At 40.5% G+C, this 21065-nt stretch overlaps 1 protein-coding gene across 2 annotated transcripts in view; it reads left to right on the top strand.

Moving 5' to 3' along the window:
* The window catches only part of LOC117809300 (MAM domain-containing glycosylphosphatidylinositol anchor protein 1), a 241093-nt gene that overhangs the window by 95178 nt on the left and 124850 nt on the right, over positions 1-21065 (top strand). For both annotated transcript variants that reach the window (XM_034678869.1, XM_034678880.1), the window contains one exon: positions 8379-8553. In XM_034678869.1, coding sequence (XP_034534760.1) covers positions 8379-8553 — 175 coding nt within the window. The remainder of the gene's footprint in view (positions 1-8378; positions 8554-21065) is intronic.

Genomic DNA, 21065 nt, shown 5'->3' with positions numbered 1-21065 from the left:
CATATTTGCATTTGTTGTTCTTTGAGTAAATTGGCTTTTGAATGCATATTTCAACAATCAGTTAAAGTCTAGTTAAACTGATGTCAGTAACTGATGTTTATGTAAATTATCTTTATGTTAAATGTTAACAAGCTATTATACCTGAATGCTAAACGGAAGAAGTCACCTGTTCGTCAAACTTTGATTTATTTTCATGGAAAAAAAGTGATAGAATATGTCAGCAGTGTGCAAGTGTTACGCCATCTCTGGCAACGAACAGTGCCATGCAGTTTGTAAGACACAAGTGGTGTTTTTATCAGGTCTGAAAAGGAGGACTACTATAAACTATTAAAACACATAAAATCTAAAAAATTACGACAAAGTAGTGTAAAAAAAAAAAACTGTTTTAGAATTGGCTATCAGCTGTTTTGTTATTTCAGTCAAAGTTATCAGTTTTGGCTTTGATTTTCATGAAGTTTTCTATCAGTTTTTCACAATTCTTTTGTATCCGGTCATGTTTTGTTTTGTTCCTTTTCTCTCCTCTGGAATATACTCTTGTTTTCTCCACATTCTCCATAAGTAAACTTTTTTTTTTCACACTGCCTCATCATCCATCTATTGTTTGCCCTCTCCCCTTTGGTGCCTTGTTCTAATCTCATCTCTTCTTTTCTTTCTACTTCTCTGTCCCCTCCTCGTTTATCTTCCAATATTTACTCAATGCTTTTTCAGATCGACCAAAAAAGAAAGAAAACTATCTGTTCCAACGCAGTTATCCCAGTTCCCTCTCTTCCCCTTGTGCCTGATGCAATGAATCAGCAAGTTATCGTCCATTCAGTCGGCGATGCTTGGAATGATATTTATTACTCACTCTAGTCTCTTAAAACCATCCATTTACTCGTCTACACCTCTCAGCTCCATTATTCTACCCCTCCATCTGTCATCCAAGTGACAGATAATTAAAAGAGATATCTCCTGTGCAAGTTTATTCAGTCTTATACTGTATGTCATCCACACCGTGTCACTTTAAGTCACTCAATTTAACCACTGTTTGTGAAGTAAAGATGGAGCAATTACCACTCAGAGTCTGTCCAAGCTGCTAGAATCTACCTGCACCTCTCCTCTTTTTGTCATTTTCTGCCTGTTTTCTCCCCTCCTTTACCACACGTTCCCTCAGACACTTCACCCTGTGTGCTAACGCGTGTTTGTGTATGTCTGAGTGCTTTTGTGTGTGTGCGTGTGTGTGTTTGTGGGGGTCCGCGTCCGTGCCAAGTAGTATTCCCCGATAACAGGATTACTATCTTAAGCCTATTCACGGTAAGTGAGCCAGTTGGATGGATAAAGCACTGTATCGTCGACTCTGCTGGCGTTACATCAAGAAAAGAGTTAGAAAAATTGCAGAAGGCAGGCAGAAAGCAAGCTCTTGGTGGGTTTCTGAGAGGGAATATAAAGGATTCACACTTTGTAACACCGCAGGAAGCAGCTGTGGTGGAGAGGGGGGTAAGCCTCTGCAAGCTAAGCATTGCTTACAGTGATGTCAAACAAGGAAGGATTTAACTTTTCACTCAAGGATTTTGCTCAGTGGTTGATGGTAGCTTACACTGAGCTCAGCACACCTACTAATTACAACTAAATTATTATAAATTATTGCAATTTTCCCGTGGAATAAACTGGAGGACAGACTCTATGGATGGCAAGTTAATAAAACAAACTGCACAGCTAGATCTTTTATAATGTATCTGATATTTGCATGAAAAAAAACTCAAAGTAACCAAAATCCTGCACGGCATGAGTTCATTTATTTATCTATTAAATAATTTCCAACTTATATTTACTGACAGTTTCTTAACTTCCTTATATAGCCCTGTGTAACCAGTGTAATGTAAAGTGAGACAGTTTTTAAAGCAGATGTAAACCCTCAGACAGGCGCTGCATCACTCAGACAGGGCTTAACAGCCTGTATACTAGCTGTGAGTTTTTCTTATGTGTTTTTCTTCTTTGCCTTGAGGCATGCATGAGCTAATTCTTGACAGCTCTGAAAGTTCATGCAGTATAACATGATGGAAGTTCATGCACAAAGTCTTGTACCCACACCATACAGTGTTGCAGATATTATTAGTAAAGCAGGGGGATAGAAGTCCCTGAATTACTCAGGCTGAAATGTAAATGTGAGTGCGTGAAGAAGTCGGTAAGTGACCTGGACACATTGTTAGCTGAATGATAATAACTCACATTGAGATTCTTTATGTCTGCCTTACTGTTATTATTTGTGACCACAATGCTGAATATCAAAGACACATTAATATAAAAGTCAGGTTGTAAACAACCATCTTAACCTCTTCTTTTGGGCTAAATGCTTATTCACTGTGAAGCTCTCACGTATTGCTGTGTAGCGTTGACAGTCTCCCAATTGGACAGCATGGCTAAAGGGTCTGACAGTCATTGGACCATGTCTGCTGAATCCTGTTGTGATGTGTCACTCTGAGCAGAGAAGTGAGAGGCTCACAGACACTCACCAGGAGAGAGAGGGAAACTGTGTGTTTGTGCATGTCTGTGTTTGTGAAGGAGGAGGCAGGCCAGATCAGAGGGGATGAAGAGGAAAACGTTAGAATTTTAGAGATAGAAGGGACAGAGGGAAAAAAAGAAGAAAGATGCAGCTGGAGAAAAATGATGAAAAGAATAAGAGCAAGACCGCAGATTGACAGAGACACTCTTTTAAAAGACAGCAAGAGGAGGCAGAGTGTTATCTAAACAGGCAGCTGCAGGACACTGACCTGTCAGCGTGGTTGACATACATTAGCCTTCTTCTCTTCATCACTTACAAAAACCCACACCTCTCTTCCTATTTCCTGTCACTATCAGTCTCTATTCTTTTTGTAAACTCATTAGCGTCATCAAAGCGTTTGTTAATCTTCTCTCTTTTTTGCTTCTTTTGTAATTCTATCCATGATGTAGCCTTACCTAATTTCCTCACTTATTGCTTTGGATCCATTTTCATCCTGCAGAGTAAGCTGTCCTCTCTTTCCCCACAAAAAAAACTAAAAAATCAGAGCGGATTAAGTTGAATCTTGAAGCTGGAATCTGTTGCCATTTTATCAGGCTCACACACGAAAATTCAGTGCAGTCAAAGACAGGCGGTCTGTAATAAATCCTACATTATGAAGCTTGTAATGTTCACTGTGTGTAGACTGTGTGTCAGAGAGGTGTTGATTTAACTCCACTGTGGAGGTAGGGCATTGAAAGGTGTACTGTACACAATCTTTTGTCTCAATGTCTGAAAAAACTTTATAAGCTTCATAAAGTTAGGTTTTATTGTCAGGCTGCTCTATTGGATTCTAGTGGAATAGAAAGGTATGTCCACCAAATAAAGTGGAACCCAGGTGTTTGTTAAAATACCTGTTTGTATTATAGAGTACAGCACATACACTGTGGCTGAGATACTGCCAAGAAAATGTTTGCAGGGTTGCAACTCTGACAGTTTTAATAAAGTCTGCTAATCTGGGTCACATAAATACAAGACAGAGATGGGCACAAGTCACACCAGTGAGGGGCCGGACTTTTATGACAGGGGTGGCCAAACTAGGGCACTGACCTTTGCAGCGTGAGCATGAAGTATGTGCGCACACACACATGAACACCATTTCTTTGTCCTTTCTATCTCTACCTATCATTTTTAAAATTTAACTAACATTAAAGTCATCCAGCTGTTTGTTATATTCTTGTGGGTATTTTTTAACTTGAAGCACAACAAAGCTGCAACACATAAGCTACATTTTCCTTGATAAACCATTGAGGACACAAAAAAATGTTTGTTGTATTTTATTGACCATAGACTGTATAATTAATGGACGTAGTATCTGTGACGTCACCCATCTGTTCCTGAAATGCTGTTCTAAAGCCAATCGTCGGTGGGTGCCATATTGGAAATGCTGAAGTCAACCTAACTTCTGTAGAGCTAATGTGAGGTAAGGTGGAGTGTGGCTGCTCACAGAAGGGAATAACATTCTGCTCGTAATGTTGATGGACCAAAGTTACAAAATAAAACTATTATGCACAAGCCCCAAATCCTTGGCATGAGTCAAGTCTCAATTCCATGAGGGGTAAGTCCACTTCAAGTCTCAAGTCAAGTTTGTGTGTGACTTGAGTGAGACTTAAGTCCACATCTCAAACTCAAGTCCTCATCTCTGATAGAAGGGGTCCACAATATATTCCATGACAGCACATCTCTTCTGCATTGTGAACGCTGCTGCAGAGGACTGCTGTGTTAAGTGCCAGAAGTACTTGATTTCAACTGAAATGTTAAATGGATAAAGTTATATTTCCAGAAAAAGTTGTCCAAGCATTAAAAGTTGTTTTATTGAAACTGCAAAATCTAAGTTAACTGTGTTACACCTGTTGGAATCTTTAAATGTGTTTTAATATGAATACAATATCAGACAATATGAGGTACCAAACTCTACGCTTTATTCATATCAAGCAATACAAAGACTAAATCAACTTTTCTTCCTCATCTAATATTGATGAACAAGAAATTGAAGACACTTCCTTGCATTGGTGGGAAGCAAATGTTGAGTAAAAGCAAATGATTGGAAGTGATGTCATGCACCATGTGACCGCTCATGGGAAATATAGCTGCCCTTTTGAGCCTGGTCAGTTTCTTCAATAACCACAGTTTGAATAAAGCCTCATGGCACCATCCACTTAGCTTCCCCTTATAAAGTCTCACTTAAAGTAGTCCCTAACTTCCCTCCCATAACACTCTGTCAAGGCTTCTCCTCTTTTCCCTGCTCTGTCTCTGTTCTCCTGTTGAAACATCTGTGTCCTAGACAGCATACAGCTCCCCAGCTGAATACAGAAACAGCTCACAAAACCTGCTGCATTTCATGTTGAGCCAGATCCCAGGGGATCTCAACGCTTTCCCTTCACGTTAGAGACTCCTAACCAAATGTAAGAGCGATTATTACAAAAGGCTCTGACTCAACAAATGCATCTTCATCTCTCAGCATGTGTGGGGCACGGAGCGTAGAGGGAAGTGTGTGGGTTTTTGGTATGTGTGTGTGTAAATGGATGTGCACGATTTGATGACAAGCGAGTGTTTTGCTTTCTTCTACTTTGTAAAGAAATAAAAGGACAGGGGAAGGGGAAAACGGCTAGACGCAGATAAGAGGAGGGAGAGAAAGAGGACTGAGAGAGATATCCAGACCAATCCATTGGGACCTGATGGGAAAAAATAGAGCAGTGTCACACATCTATTGAAAGGAGAGAGGAGAGAAAGGTGTGGAGGGAGAGCAAAGAAGGTCAAAGAAAGAGAGCGCAGGTGACGGCTTTAAGCTGCTGGTGTCACAGGCAGATATAGACTCCTCTCCTCTCCTCTCCTGCCTGTCATCTGCATCGCACACAATATCCCCTTTATTCGCAATATCACCTCGCTGTATTTTGCTTCATTTGACTCCCCGGTGTAGCGACTCCCTGTATGATCCACTTTTTCTCTCCCCATCACACAGCTGCCAGCGATACTGTATATAAAACTCCCTCTCGTTCTCGCTCTCACTAACTGAAAAAAAGCTATATCTCACGTACAAGTAAAATCTTTTTTTACCTCACACATTCTCTCGCCTTACCTATTGTATTCCTCACTGGCTCACAGTTTTTTTCTATATTTGCACTTTTATTCTCTTGGTTCCCTTGCATACTTTGTTCATGCTTTCACCTCAGGATCTCCTTATATAACAATACTGGCAGCTGAATTATTGTAAGCTCATATGCTCCTTCAATTCCCACTGACTTTCTGTAATCTTTTGAGTGCAATACATCATCCTGATTTCATGCTTAACCCATATTTTTTTACCCCACAAAGTTTTATCATGCACTCACCCAAAAAAGAAAAAGCACACATCAGCCTGCAAACAAAGACTGCTTACAACAAAAACATGTGATTCACTTACCCCCTGTTTTTTAACTTAATCTTGCCATTACATTCTTTTAAACTCAGACCTGACCCTCAATGTTCTCAAACTCTAATCCTGCAAAAAAAAACGTCCGAACAAAATGTCCGTAATTTGTAAGATGTCGCTCATCTGTTAATCCTCATCTCAACGGATAAAAGCAGGAAACACGGATGCTCTCTTCATGCTTACTGTGGCCCCCTTACAAAAGGTCCACACACACACACACGTGCGCGCACACACGCATGCATGCAAACAGGAGTCACTGAACCATGGAGAGACAGGGTTCGCTTCATTGCTCACCTTGGCTTCGTTTGATCAATGGCAGGCTGCTTCTTGCAAATCCCTCCCACAAACAGAGCTGAATAAACAGGCAGAGAGCGTTTACACAGGCACAGATAATCTGCTAATCCATATAACCTGCTTTCTAACCCCCCCTCACACACACATACACACACACATACACACACACACACACACTCACACACACAACACTCACATGCATAATGGATTGAATTTTTCTGACAATTTTGAGTATATACTCAGGAACACAAGCAGACAACTGTATGAAAGCAGGAAACACACATTTTTTTACACAAACATTTGCATGAACACACACCCACATGCACCCACATGCACTCACATGCACTCACATGCACACATAGTATCAGTGACTTTTACCCATTATCCTGTCTGACCTCCTCAGCAGAACATGGTGGATAGTCTTGTCGATGTTGATAACAGACACAAGGGTTAATAGGGATTAATGGACTGTACACACACTGTTGCACACTCACACTGTTGCACACACACACACACACACACACACACACACACACACACACACACACACACGAGTGAGAATAACACTCCAGCGCTGATGAGTTTACAGCCTTTCATGTATCTCTGAAGTGTGCATGTGTGTATGTTTGTGTGTTTGATTAGCAGAGTGAAAATATCATGTAGCAGTCGGGCCGGCAGCATTTCCAAAAGCTTGATGGGATAATTGAAGCGTGAAAAAGCCATGCAGAGTTTGTCAAAAGTCTTAATGGTCTGAGTTTAGCATCATGGACACCATGAGTACAGGGCTTAGTGTCATTAACTTCTACTCTACTGAGCAGAGACAGATTTTATCACTGAGTGAACACGCATAACTGCTTTTATAATTCTGATCAGTTATTTAGACAATTGAATGACCTGCCCTGTGAAATTGAGTATAATCACTCATGCACTTCATATTTTTAGCACAGTTTTTATGGAGAGATATGAAGAGAAAGACAACAACTTTGTATCTTTTTAACTGATGCTTTCAATCAATTACTTTGTAAAGGAAATTCAGAGGTTCACAGTTTGTCTGTCTTCCTTTCCTGTTTGTGTTATGTTTTAATAACATCAGATCCTGGTTTCTATCATTGCTCCTTTTTGATAGTTTTGTCAAGAAAACATTATTTTCTCTAGAAACTAATATGAATGTCTATCCATGTTCATAATTAAGGTTATAAAAGTGGTTTAACAACTTCTCCGTCAGGGCAGATGGCTGCTAACCAACGAGTCTGGTTCTGCTTGAGGTTTCTGCCTGTTGAAAAGATGTTCTACTTGCTGCTGTTGCCAAAATGCTCACTGCTGGTGGATTACTGATGGGTCTCTCTTTAAAGCACATTACATACATACATACAGTACATCGCATTACTTTGTGACCTTGCACGTTGGTCTATCTTCCCAGGTCATTATCTATGATTCACGCCGACAAACTGACTGTAAACTTCTCATATTTAAATGTCTCATAGTTAAACCGGTCTCTACGTGCTGTTCATACTGTGAATGCTCACAAAAACCTGGTGCAATTTATCCGTGCAATAACATACCTTACTATCGATTCATAAGATAGAAGTGTAGAAGTGTACATAGTGTAAGTATCTCTTATATTTACTACATTTGATTTAATTTAATTACATTTATATTCATTAGAATTATTTATTTTATTTATTTTATTTGTTTTATTTATTTTATTTATTTTGTGTGTGTGTGTGTGTGTATCTATCTATCTGTCTGTCTATCTATCTATCTATCTATCTATCTATCTATCTATCTATCTATCTATCTATCTATCTATCTATCTATCTATCTATCTATCTAAAGATAGCATTAGCAGCTAGGTAATTCAAGATCAGAGAGAACTAACAGGTTTTTACAGGTTTATGTCCATAAACATTTGGATTTGTTTGTTTGTTTGGGGAGATGTTAGAGTCGGTGCTTGTCAGCAATTAGCTTATACATAGTCTGCTAAGTGCTTTATTCATCAAATGTCAAAGCCTGCCTTATAGAGTCTTCTCTCACTGCTGCCATTTTGACTTTCTTCCATTAAACCCTGACTGATTCTGTCCTTCAGTCAGCCACGTTTTCAAAAGCAGCATCCTTGTCAGCTCAACACTTTTCCCCTTCCTCCGTTTTCTCCAGGTACGGTGGACGAAAACAGCAGGCAGTGCATCAGACAAGTTCCAGGAAACACCCATCTACAACGAGACCCTGCGCATCGAGGGCATCCTGAGGGTGCAGGGAGGTCGCTACTACTGCAAGGCCGACAACGGGGTGGGGGTGGCTGCCATCAAGTCCATCCGTGTAGATGTGCAGTGTAAGTGGGCAGGAAGAAAGAGGAAAAAAAATGAATACTCCTTCCACTTTTAGACCACAGCTCTCTCACTTCAGCTATTCCCACTGTTAGAGCAAGAGCCAGAGATGGAAAGATTGGAGGGGGGAAAGATGAGAGACAGATTGGATGGATGATGAGATCTCAGGTGGGAATGGCTTCCAGGAGTATCTGAGGACTTGGGAAGGATGAAAAGCATGGTAGCGTGGATTAAGGGGGGGAATCAATCAAAGGGGAGTGCAGTATTTGGAAAGAGGGTATATCGGATGGAAACACACGTGAAACTAACATCTCAGTCCCAGCACTCTTTTGGCTTTGGTGCACCGTTGGTTTATTTGATAGTTAATGCTGCCTTGTGTAGTCCACCAATGAGGGTAATTAGAAGAAGAAGAATCTGTTTTATCAGATACTCCTGGAAAAAAGTGAAGTCTGTGGATACATTAAGAGTTTAATAACAGTTAGTCCAGGTGGTACGGGCTCCCTAACTCACTGCTTCTCAACTCACCATGAGCTCTAAAAACAGGGGAAATTACAACATTATGTATCAGCTATTCAGACTGAGACATCCCCAATGTTTTTGTGCTGTTATGCTTTGTCACACATCCCCCTTTTGACATTGCCAATGACAGCTAACATGTAAATTTATTTCTTCCAATGATAAAGAGATCACTTCTCCTCTTTGGACCTTGCCACAGATCCTTTGAACCGTCCCTGAAGTCCAAGGATCTCCAAACGGCCTTTGTTGATAAGCAGTGTTGTGTTGTAGGGGCCCTGTGCTGCTGCTTGTTTCACTGCCCCACTGTTCCTGTGAGTCAGAGGCCAGGTCATGGCGAAACACGTATCTATATTCCCAACAAATCAATACTTTTATACAGTTTATTTTTCATTGCCAGCAACTTCAAATCAGTGCCCCCATGTTACATCACTTTACTGCAGAGATGGTTTCTTCCTTCATCGATTCAATCATTTTAACGGCTGGTTTATAGACTTATAGAAAAAGGCAGATTTTCCAAGGGCCCTATAACACTAAACATCAATTACCTGCATTTCCTTTTATACATTCAACTCTTCTTTTCCTCTCCTTTCTGTACATTTAAATGTTGTGCTACCCTTTTCTTAGCATCAAGTTATGCAGCTGCAAACATACACACATACAAACGCACACACATGCTTGCCCCATGCATGTCCCTGTAGGATTTGTCACTTACACACCACCCTGCCTTAGCCTCTTAATGGGGCTCTCCCTCCTTCCCTTCCTCCCTCCTTCCTCTTCTGTTAGTGTTAGTTCTCCCCAGGCGCTAGCTTGGCCCCTGCAGGGGAGCTGGTAATTGCAAGGGGGGGCGGGGGGGGTTGGGTAGTAAACAGGTTGTATTGTGTGTGTGGTTGTGACAGGAGCCCTGTGAAGCTAACCAGCTCTGACAGCCAATGCTTGTTCAATTCCCCATCCCCCATGCTGAGTTACACACGGCGGCGGTCAGCCACGCTTCCTACACAGGGCGGCTTTAGAGCTCCAGCGATGTAACAATTAGCTGAGGCTACTGTGTACAGAGAGAGAGAGAGAGAGAGAGAGAGAGAGAGAGAGAGAGAGAGAGAGAGAGAGAGAGAGAGAGAGAGAGAGAGAGAGAGAGAGAGAGAGAGAGAGAGAGAGAGAGAGAGAGAGAGAGAGAGAGAGAGAGAGAGAGAGAGAGAGAGAGAGAGAGAGGTGGAGGAAAAGATGGATGGGAAAGTGAGGAGAGAGAGGTCATTCACAGGGAGAAGAAGGAGGGGGACAAGCAGGAATGGCTATAGCTGAGTGGCCTTGGAGATGTAGTCTGAAGAGTACAACACTACAGTAAAGATCTTTTTTTATAGAAGCACAGACAAAAAAAGTGTTTAAATTGCTGGTTGATTAAAAGACAAAACAACAGAGTAGATTAACAATTATTTTTCAGTCTTCTTTGTGTAAAATTCAATAAAGTAGGGAGGTTTTTTTTACAGGGCACTTGGTCTTAATGGCTCATTTAACTCCTATTATGATTTTTTGATCCAATTCTAAAGAAGAAAAAAGATCCACAAGTGCCTGAATGCCTCACTAGTTTTAGCTTGCATAAGTGACAAGTGTCTTTCAGACAAGATTCAAATTTTAATCTGCTTCATCAGGGCTCTGTAGTTAGGCTAAGATTTGTCTTCTCTTGCACGTAAATGACAACATATCAGAGAGTGGTAAAAGCAAGGGATGCAGGGCATAGAATTGGTATTGGCAGATAAAAGTTAAAAAAGGTAATTAACCGTATCCGTAGATATGATCATATCTGGGTTAGGGTTAGTGTAGATAAGATGATGCCTTGATTATGTGCTTGCGATGAAAGATTATGTGCACCAACAATGAGCATCAACATGTAACAATATGTCTGAATGATTTTAAGTGTTGAAAACAGACAGCAAAATAGCTTGTTGCAATGCTTATAGAGCACAGGTGATGGGAGGAAGAGCAAATAAACTGTCCTTTGACACTACCAGTTTAACTGTTCATCTCAAGAACTGTCCTAAACCACCAGAAGTTTCTGAAAAGTAAGAACAACAATGCGTTTTGGATCAATCTTTAAATTACGATGACCTGGATGGCTGAGAACCTTCACAGACATCAAAGCAAGCTCAAACCTGTCAGCAGCCTCTACTTCAGTCATTCGACAAAGCTAAGAAAAGTAAAGGAGCTTAACTAGTGAATCATTGTATTAAATGCTCTTGATAACCAGCCCTAAGCATGGTGGAAGATGCAAACTTCAGCAAGCTAACAATGTACTTGAATATCAGTGTCTGAGTCAGCCAAAATGAGTTCTAAACTAATTATCTATCTGATATCTGTAAAAATTCCAATTCTGATCACCACTTGTAAAACCAAACTTTAGGCCCCATTAAACCCAACAGAAAATATCAGAAGTTATATGGCCTGCAACAGAAGGTTCCTTTAATCAGAAATGTGAAGGGGGAAATACTGAGGAATGAAACACAGTGATCTGTACCCTGCTTTATTCACCTGAAGAGCACTTTACCTTACAAGAAAAACTAAACAATATACGAGAAAGTATTGAAATAGAGGGTAGTGGTGATTGATTGTGTAAGAATAGTTTGTAACATGGAGTGAGATGTAATTTCCTCTCTAAAGAGGAGAAAATCTGAAGTAGAAGACAAAACTGAAGAAGACAGACAGAGAGAAAGATAAAAAAAGACAACAGCAAGAAGGAGCGAGGCAAAGAGCGATGCACATAATAAGGTAGATGCACTCATATGCTTTTCAATTTGGATGCATCCAACAGACCAGTTATTGGACTCCAGGGCAGAACATGTTGTTACCCACACTGGATACAAACAGGAGTTTGTGTCTCTCAGTTACACAATGTATGTCATGTTCTGTATCTCAGCTCTTTTTTCTCACTGAAATGATCATATAACTGCACTTTCTACACAGACTTTATTTTCCTGTTCCCTTCTTCCTCCTCCTTTTATTTCCCTTGCTCATCCTCCATGTTTATCTTCCTTCCTGCCTTCCTCCTTTAGCCACACACACACACACACACACACAATTGCAGAAAGTAGTGTTTTTTTGTGCGTTCCTGTGTGTGAGGTGAGTCAGCTGGGGTCTCTCCCCTCTCAGCTGTGAGGTTCGACCAAACACAGCAGCGTCTGGCTGTAGGTCATCCACCCTGCATGCAACTCTGCTTTCACACAATTGCATGAATACAAGCAGTCCTGCAAGACAGCATGCACACACACATACACTTACACATTTATATGTAGCATGCATGCACATTTGCAGTGATATACATGCACACTGATGCATGAAGTAAAATAGATACACCCTTGAGCATAACGGTAGAATTCAATAAAAAGCAGAAAAAAGCTCACTCACGCACCAAGGCACACTGATTCACACTTCAAAGTGTGATGTGTGAGAGCGAGAGGAAGAAGGGAGAGGGGAGAAAGTGAACGAAAGATTGAAACTGAAAAGACAGCCGAATAAATGATTGAAGAGTTTCAGGATTAGAGCAAAGGTGCATTCTCAATATTCTGCTTTGAACAGAAGACATACTGAAATGATTCACTTATATATATCTATGGCTGACAGTCTGTACCATTCAGTCATTTGTTCTTCGTTTCATTTTCTTTGTGAATCATCCTGGAGGATCTTTACTTCAAGTTATTGTTGGGGTTTTCAAATGTAAGAGATTTAGATATTTACCCTAAAATAGGACAAACTTCCACAAATTGTTTAATCTCGCTCAGACCTCCCCTATGTTGGCTTCATTAGTGCTTTTATACAATCAGACACACAAAATACTGTAGCTTCTATGAACCTCCAAATTATGGCATGAACAGACCCAACCTATCCTCTGGCACTGATCCCCCTGGAACAGGAAAGATCCCATTTCTCATCAGGTCAGTTCAGAATCCTGTCTGCTCCCTAATACAGTTTGTAATTCCTGGATCTCAGACAATACAGTGTAGCATGTGAAAAGCACAAACATGGTAAGATGTAACACTAGCAGTGACCCACATTCTCAAAGTCACACAGCCTTTTACATAACGAAAACAGTGCATGCCTACAGTTTCAACAATGCATACATGATTTAACCCATCAACATCATTGTATTTTACAAAGAGTAGGTACAAAATTCAAATTAAGAAAATTATATCTTATCCCTTTTGGCACACTTCCCTTTAATTTTTTCCAACAAAGGCACATTCAGGGACCCTTCTTTACATCTGCAGCCCCTTAAACTACATTCAGTAATGCTTTCCACTCAGCAACACCTCATCCACCCACCACCCATCTCTGTACAACTTCTCTCCCTGTTAAACCTCTATCATATTAACATCCACCTGTATCAACCAGCAGACCAATGACCTTGCACTCTGACCACAGAGGCAGTGGGGCAGTGAGCTGGCGGGGTTTAACTTTGAGTAGCCTCTACTGATGGGATGGACTTGGTTCAGAAACCCAAACAATGATACGTAAGGAAAAAAAGGTTTTTAAAAAATGTGATGCTCAACATAGTTCAGATCAGGACCTCTCTGTGGTTTCATTACCCTCTTCACGATGCAACCAGGTAAGTGGCAGAGTGTTGGGGGGTTAATGATGATGGGGATAATGAGACGGATGCTGATTATGTTCCTGTTGGTGGCTATGTTGTGACAGTGGGGGTGAGGATGATGATTGTCATGATGCTGATGCTGTGGTTTTCCTGATTTAGCTGTTGTCTTGGGTCTGTGAAGCAATTTGACTCTGGATCAAAGAAAAAGAAGCAAAACAGACTTTACCCTAAAGTCTGACAATGTTGAGCCCCTTGTAAACACAACTGAGACAACTTGACACACCCACGCTAACACTGCCTGTTTATTAAACAGGTTCTCATCACTGTTAGCTGAATATGAGTATATAAAGGACAGAGTCAGTGTGATATGATACAATCTGAGTCTTCATAAAACTATCTAAGTTTGATTGTTTGGTGGATCTTTGGTGGATATACAAAGTAGAGTTTTGCTGTTGTGTCAGTGAGGCAGCCGTTGCACAAAAAAGCTATTAGCACTTCCTCTTTCTTCCTAGAGAACAAAAACTTTGATATATGATGTAATGATTACTTTGGTAAAGTTTTGGGGTGCTGTGGAAAGTCTTTTTTTTATATCTGCTCTGATGTACAGGCATTCAGTTATAATACAGGGTTATTATTGAACTCCAGAGAAACTGGCTGTTCAAACTAAATGTAACCACACGTGTTAGTTTTTGTCCACTCACATTTTCACAACATTTTGATTCCAGTCCTTGTTGACAAGAGAGGTAAATAAAATTCCATCTCTGCAGACAAGAAATAAACATTTGAAAAAGTCCACTGCTGATACTAGGGATAGGGATTGGAAACTAGTTCCATCACAGAACAAGTTCAGCATTTTTTAGAACCTGAATGTCAATGATGATTGAGTTCATTGATACTGCTGTTGAGTGTAATTGGTCCTATAACGTGACATAATTTATTGAGTGGTGCTACGTCATTTAAATCAAACCACCGGGGCAAAAACATACATCAACGTCTAACGAACTTTTTGAAGAAACTGAACTGCCAGCCAATTGTGTTAAACTCCACAAAGCATAGATCAGTTGCTTATGAGGGTGGCTAAAAGTGCAAAGAAGTCAGAGTTTTTACCAAAGCAAAAGATAAGAGGAAACAAAATGCAGCTCATGTTGTAAATTATTTCTTGCAAGGGGAAGTCACAACCTCCATGGCCAAGCACATGAGGTCTGTGCATGAAGCTAAACCAAAATAGAGAACCTTTGACTGCCTTTGGGTTGAAAATATTGTCAAATCATTGTAGCATTCTATCAAGATTTCCTACACCGTTCCAAAGATGGGATGGAGATATGTCCCCATGTAAGCTTGATATATCAAAAACTAACCTCCTATTCTGCTGATTTTCCAGTCAGACTGAATTTCTCCAAGAAACTGGCAGCAATCTCTTGTGGCATTGTCAGTAATGACAGAATAAATCAATGGAGTATAAGACCATGTAACTCAAAATGTACACAAGCCCTTTCTCTGCTTTGGCAGTTATCGCCCTTTCTGTCACTGGCAATTGGAGTCAAGAGAGGGATGTGTATTCCATTATTCCAACACCGTGGCTTCAGAAATAGTCCCAGTGCAGTAATACAAGTGCTCTACAGTAGAATTGTTGTGTTTGACAGTAGCACATACACTTTCACACCAATAAACAGCAGGCTTGGTGGCATTTGGTCTGTCTGTGTTGGCCAGAGTCTTCTGTTACCAAACAGGCTGCTCTGTGCTTCAGGGTGACACCAGGCCTGGCTGAGCGGGACGGATGGGCACTGCTGCTTGTGTTGGTACTTTGCAAAAACAGTATGCACACACACACACACGTAAACACAGGCTGCAGACGCACCCCGACAGATGAAACAAGTAGGCTGTGATAGACAAAGAGAGGTGCAGTTACAGGTAGTTTTATAGAAGCTTTGACCTTTCAGTGGTGTTGAGGCTTAGGCCACAGGGTGAATCACTGGGACACCACGGTACAGTCTGAGTCACACAGTGAGGCAAAAACTCACACAAACTTTGGTCCCTTGGTTCACCGTCACTTCTCCATGTTTCTCCTGTCACTCTTTATGTTTGTCCTCCTCTCTGTGGCACTCAGTGCCCCTCTCTCCATGTGTTGCTTATTATTACTGTCTGTGGCTCTCTCAATATATATTTCTGTTTGTGCATGGTCTGCTTGTGTTCTCTCCATCTCTCAGTGTTGTCTCTGTAGGTTTTGTGTCTTCTACTTTCTTTGTTAGTTTCATCTCCAATCCAATTTTCTCCTGCTTGCTCTGTCTGTGCAAAAAATGATCATATGCTGCTCTCAGAGATGTGCATCTTGATAAACAGTTCAGTGTTTCTCACAGAATGACATTGTACCTGTGGCAGGGGAGGTGGCAGGGGCTGGGGGTTTATTGAAAATATTGAAATACATTTCTCTTTGTACATAACGCAAGTTGTTTAAAGTATATAACATGTTCTTTATTCTCCAACTTATTTCACAACATACTTTGAGCCTCCTAGCCAACAGCTACAGTGTTCCCGCCTGTCAATCAAGTCAGCTGTGCCTCTCGTAATGGAAGACTGGTAATTTTAATATCTTCAAAATTGCCTTGTAATGAAAAAATTCACGCCCGTACAGTGTGTGCCGATCGAGAAATTAGCTATCCAGACTACACTCGTTTTTTGTACCAGGCTGGAAACGTGTTTATTTTTCGGTACTTCCGGAGCCGGCCTCAAGTGGACACTCGAGAAACTGCAGTTTTTAAGACTTCCCCATTGGCTTCAGTTCTCGTGGCGGGAAGTTGCCACTTGGTTATTACACCATCATAACAGCTGATCTGCATGTGGAGCAGGCTCGTCAATGATGTAGAATTTTGTAATGGTCCAAAACTAAGGTAGTAAAAAATGACATGAGAAGCAACTTGCTGTACATAACTTTCTCAATATTAGTATGAGAAGGTTCATGTTGAGACATCACCACTAAGTCAATGCATCAACAGGAAAGACGTACTGTTGAACCTCCCATTCTTTCTCTAATCAGCGGGAGAGTATGTGTCAGGGTTCTCTAAATCACTGTTCATGGATTTTGTTGTTTTAATTTGTCCCGATGAAAAAAAAGTGTAATCTTGAAAGTAATCTTGGGCTGCCCACCAAGGTATCATCTGAGTATGGGAAACACTGTAACTTATACAGTCCATGTGTTATTCCTATTTCACAGCTATGCAATTTGATTGATCTGCAGATACTAGATCTGTACATAAGAAATGCACCAGATGAAGTCAAATTTATGTTGATCTGGCCCTGAACTGTTCTTGGTCTGAAGAAAGGTCAGTATGTTCTGTTGGTCACAGGGACTTGAAATTACACAGTGAGGAACTGCTTCAGGAAACTCAGCGTTATAATTTGATCTATTTTTCCCCAACAGTTTAAAGTCCTACCTACTTCTTTTAAAGAGCCTCTACTTGTGTGCCAGGGACATTTTTTGTGAAGATTTTTTCTAGTAAAAAAAATGTAATTCTGATGCCCCACATTTACAAAATGAAAACGAACACAGAATATGTAATAGTCCTTCTCTCTGGAGGTTGACATTCCTTTTCATAGTTATAAAAGCACAAGTGTGATGAATAACTTAAATGACAACATGTAACCACATAAGTGTAGCTATGGGCCAGTATGAGCATAACTACGGTGTCTTGATTGAAACAGCTACAATTGAGTGCAGACGCTTTTAGTTCCACATATTTGACCAAAGAAAAGGTTTTTATTATAGAGGCTGAAAGCTGCAAGGCATTTACATAATTGCACACAGGCATTGACTTTCTACAGGGGGAAAATACTGTATCTACATTCCGTCTTGTATTTCCTTTGACATCTACTTAGTTGCTTTTTTGCCCCAAAGCATTGAGATCCTTCTCTGATTTTCTGGTTCGGTGTTAGAACCTCTTTCATGGTGGCACCACTGATATAAAAATCTATTTTTATGACTTTTTATATATATATATAAGGAATGAACTACTCATTTTTACAGGAGCAAATGCAAAAAAACCTCAAGGAATTGTAATAATTTGTTGTTCATGCATTCATTCCTTATCGAATCACTAGTATATAATGTAAGCTGATAGAGAAGGGCAAAACTGATTACTCTGAAAATGCTGGATTGTACTTGAGCATTTTACAGCCTGTATCAGACGCAGCCTTTGATGAGGTTTGGTAGTAAACTCAGGTCATTATCTGACTTAGCTTGTGTACATGAGGTCAAGAAATAATGTTAAAAGATATTTGTATGAAGACAAAAAGTTCCCATTGTTAACGAGAGCACAGTGCATAGCCTCATTTTTTTGGTAACTTAAAGTGCTGTGACGCTTGCCTTAAGCAATGTCCCATGTTCTTTTCCGGCTGCTCTACTCCGCCACACCATGTTCTTTTATGCCACTCCTAGACTAACTGCTGTGTGTATTTGCGTGTCTGTGTAGGCTGTGCAGAGTGTATGCGTGCATGCAGGATATGTATGGAAAAAAGTCTTCAGATCCACAATTTGTTTTAGCAGAGATACTGTATGTCATGGAAGTGCAACTTTTCTTGTAACCTACTAATACATAGCAATTATTGTAGTCTTTAGTCAAATAACTACATGATGGACAAAAACAACCCTGTTCTTTCAGATCACGACAATGCTAGTTCTGTCAAATCTCAGCCCTACCCTGAAGTTCCTTGTCAAAATTGCTGCTTGAGTAACTTTATGTGTAGATCCACATCTGAGGCATCCTGAACTGTATCTTCAAACTAATTCCTTTAATGAGAGGAGCAAAAATAATAAGCTTCAAACCCCTTCCCCAGAAAAGTTAGCAAAATTCCTCTTCCAACTGTAAAATTCCAAAAAAAGTATTGCATTTGACAAGTACGCTAAGAATAGGGAGCAAAATATAACTTTACATTTCTCTCCTGCTTTGAATCACCCCCAAGCTTCCACAACCTGAGAATCCAACACGCAATAGAAGAGGAAGGAACTGCTGTTTCATAATCAAAGAAAGAAAGAAAGAAAGAAAGAAAGGAAGAAAGTCTCTCCGTAAGAAAGAGCTTCTTTTTTTCACTATGCTGTAATTCACCAGAAAATCAAATCAAAAGTCCTTTTGAATTACAAACACATTCTGAATTCACTCTCACTGAAGCAACACCTGCTTTATAAGCAAGGAGTGATTCAGCATTATATCAGATGGAAGGCTTTATGTTTAGTCTTTTATGGAAGAGAAGTAGCTATGCTCTAGAAGACTAACTTACTGAGGAAGGAGAAGCATTGAACGTGAGAGTCAGCTGCCTTTTGGTGAAAGGCAGGCCAATTCTGTGTTGCGTTTAACTCTTGGACAATCTACTGCGCCCACTTCAGAACAAAAACGGCCCAACATGTATATTAATTATTGGTGATGCTGCATAAATGTACAATAAGTGGTGAATTAGCACTCTGGAAAGCATGGCATTGACAGTCTTTAGAAGGCTCAACTGCACAGATAAACATAAACAGCATTGTGACATTTGCATTTAAAGTGCCGTTTGGATGAATTTGCATTCATACGTTTGTGTCAGACTGAGAACATAATGCCAGCATATTCTGTTCCTTCCAAGGCTGGCTAACCTGCTTCTGTATGTGTTGCATAAGAATACATCCAGACCTTCAAACTTAGGAACAGAAACATCACTGTAGGTAGAGTATGACACAAACAACCATCAGCCTTTCTCAATTGCTTTGCATCCTTAAATCTTTGAAAGGTTACTGCGAGAATGAAATTGTCAGAATTGCAGAATGGGCCATGAGTGCTGCTTTTCCTTCTAGCCCTGTCTCAAATAGTTTTTGTGATGTCAGATTGAGCAGATGTGTGCAGGTGATGGCCGAACATATTCACCCCAAGCAACTACCTGCCTCATTTGTCTTCTGTGTGCTACAATTGCATTTGTATTTCCGAAACATCAGTGTACATGTTGTAGATAACCCATAATATGTTATCATAACAGAATACTTGGCCTCTGTGTCCTGTGCACTCTACCCAAGCCAGGATTTTGCTAGCAGCCTAAAATTGTTGCTGGTTTAGACCAGGGGTGCAGCTCGCTCGGCTGGAAGTAAAGCTTCCACAAAAACTGCTCCCCCTGGTGGCTAAAAAACTGGGTTTTACTTCCGGATTCACTCACTGCTTTAGAGGGAAACTCCATAAGATCTCATGACGGTACGCTGTAGGGCAGATCTCGTTACCATGGCAACACATAAATTATTGTGGCAACCATGGTGGCAACACAGAAATTCTCTACAGCGCAGACTCGGGCTGCACAATGGCCTGCGCATTGGAACATGTTTTTTTGGCTTCAAAACCGTACAACAGGAAAAGGCAGAGCAACGCTGTCCATTTTGTAGACAGTCTATGGTTTACACAGAAACGTTTAAGAGGGGCGCTGGTGGAATGGCGGCTTAGGCGCGCCGCATGTACAGAGGCTGTAGCCCTTGTCTCAGAGGTCCCTGGTTGGAAACCTGGCCTCAACCATTTGTTGTATGTCTTCTCTCCACATGTCCTGTTCCTCTTCAGCTGTCCTATCCATAGACTGTATAAATAATGGACGTAGTATCAGTGACGCCATCCATCTGTTTCTGAAGCGCTGTTTTGAGGCCAATTGTTGGTGAGAGCCATATTGGAAATGCTAAACTACACCTAAATGCTGTCAAGCTTGTGTGAGGTATAGGGACGGGCCTTTAGCCTCCTAGTTAACAGCTACAGTGTTCCCGCCTGTCAATCAAGTCAGCTGTGCCTCTTATAATGGAAAACTTGTAATCTTAATATCTGCAAAATTGCCGCATAATGAAAAAATTCACCACCCCCCATACAGTGTGTGCGAGTAATGAGCTATACAGACTGCACTCTTTTTTTTTTGTACCACGCTGTAAACATGTTTATTTCTGCTGTAAATAATGGCTGTTTTGAATGGGTGTGTATCTTGGTATCCCGGTACTTGTGGAGCCAGCCTCAAGCAGACACTCAAGAAACTGCAGTTTTTAACACTTCTGCATTGGCTTCAATTCTTGCGGCCGGAGGTTGCCGCTTGGTCCAATCCAATAAAAGTGAAAATGCAAAAAAAAATACAACTTATAAAAAAAAGATGTTAAAAAATTATTATAATTTTGATGGAGATGGAAAGCATAGTAGCTCATTGGTTAGCATTGTCACCTCTTAGCAAGAAGGGTGAATGGAACCCAGCTAAAGCTCTTATGTTCCTCTTGTTTTGCTACATGAAAGTCCACAGGCATGCAGTTTAGATGAATTAGACATTTCTGTCAACATATTTTTTGATCAATTTGTATGAGTGGCAAGGGGTTTGTATTCAGTAGAAGTAAAGTAATTTAGCAATTTAATGGATACGTGAATACATTTAGCAAATACAGTAAACTGGCAG

The sequence above is a fragment of the Notolabrus celidotus genome, chromosome 3 (assembly GCF_009762535.1).
Source record: "Notolabrus celidotus isolate fNotCel1 chromosome 3, fNotCel1.pri, whole genome shotgun sequence".
In the NCBI taxonomy this organism is placed as follows: Eukaryota; Metazoa; Chordata; class Actinopteri; order Labriformes; family Labridae; genus Notolabrus; species Notolabrus celidotus.
Note: the sequence above shows the minus strand (reverse complement) of the source record. Positions and strands in the feature narration are given on the sequence as shown.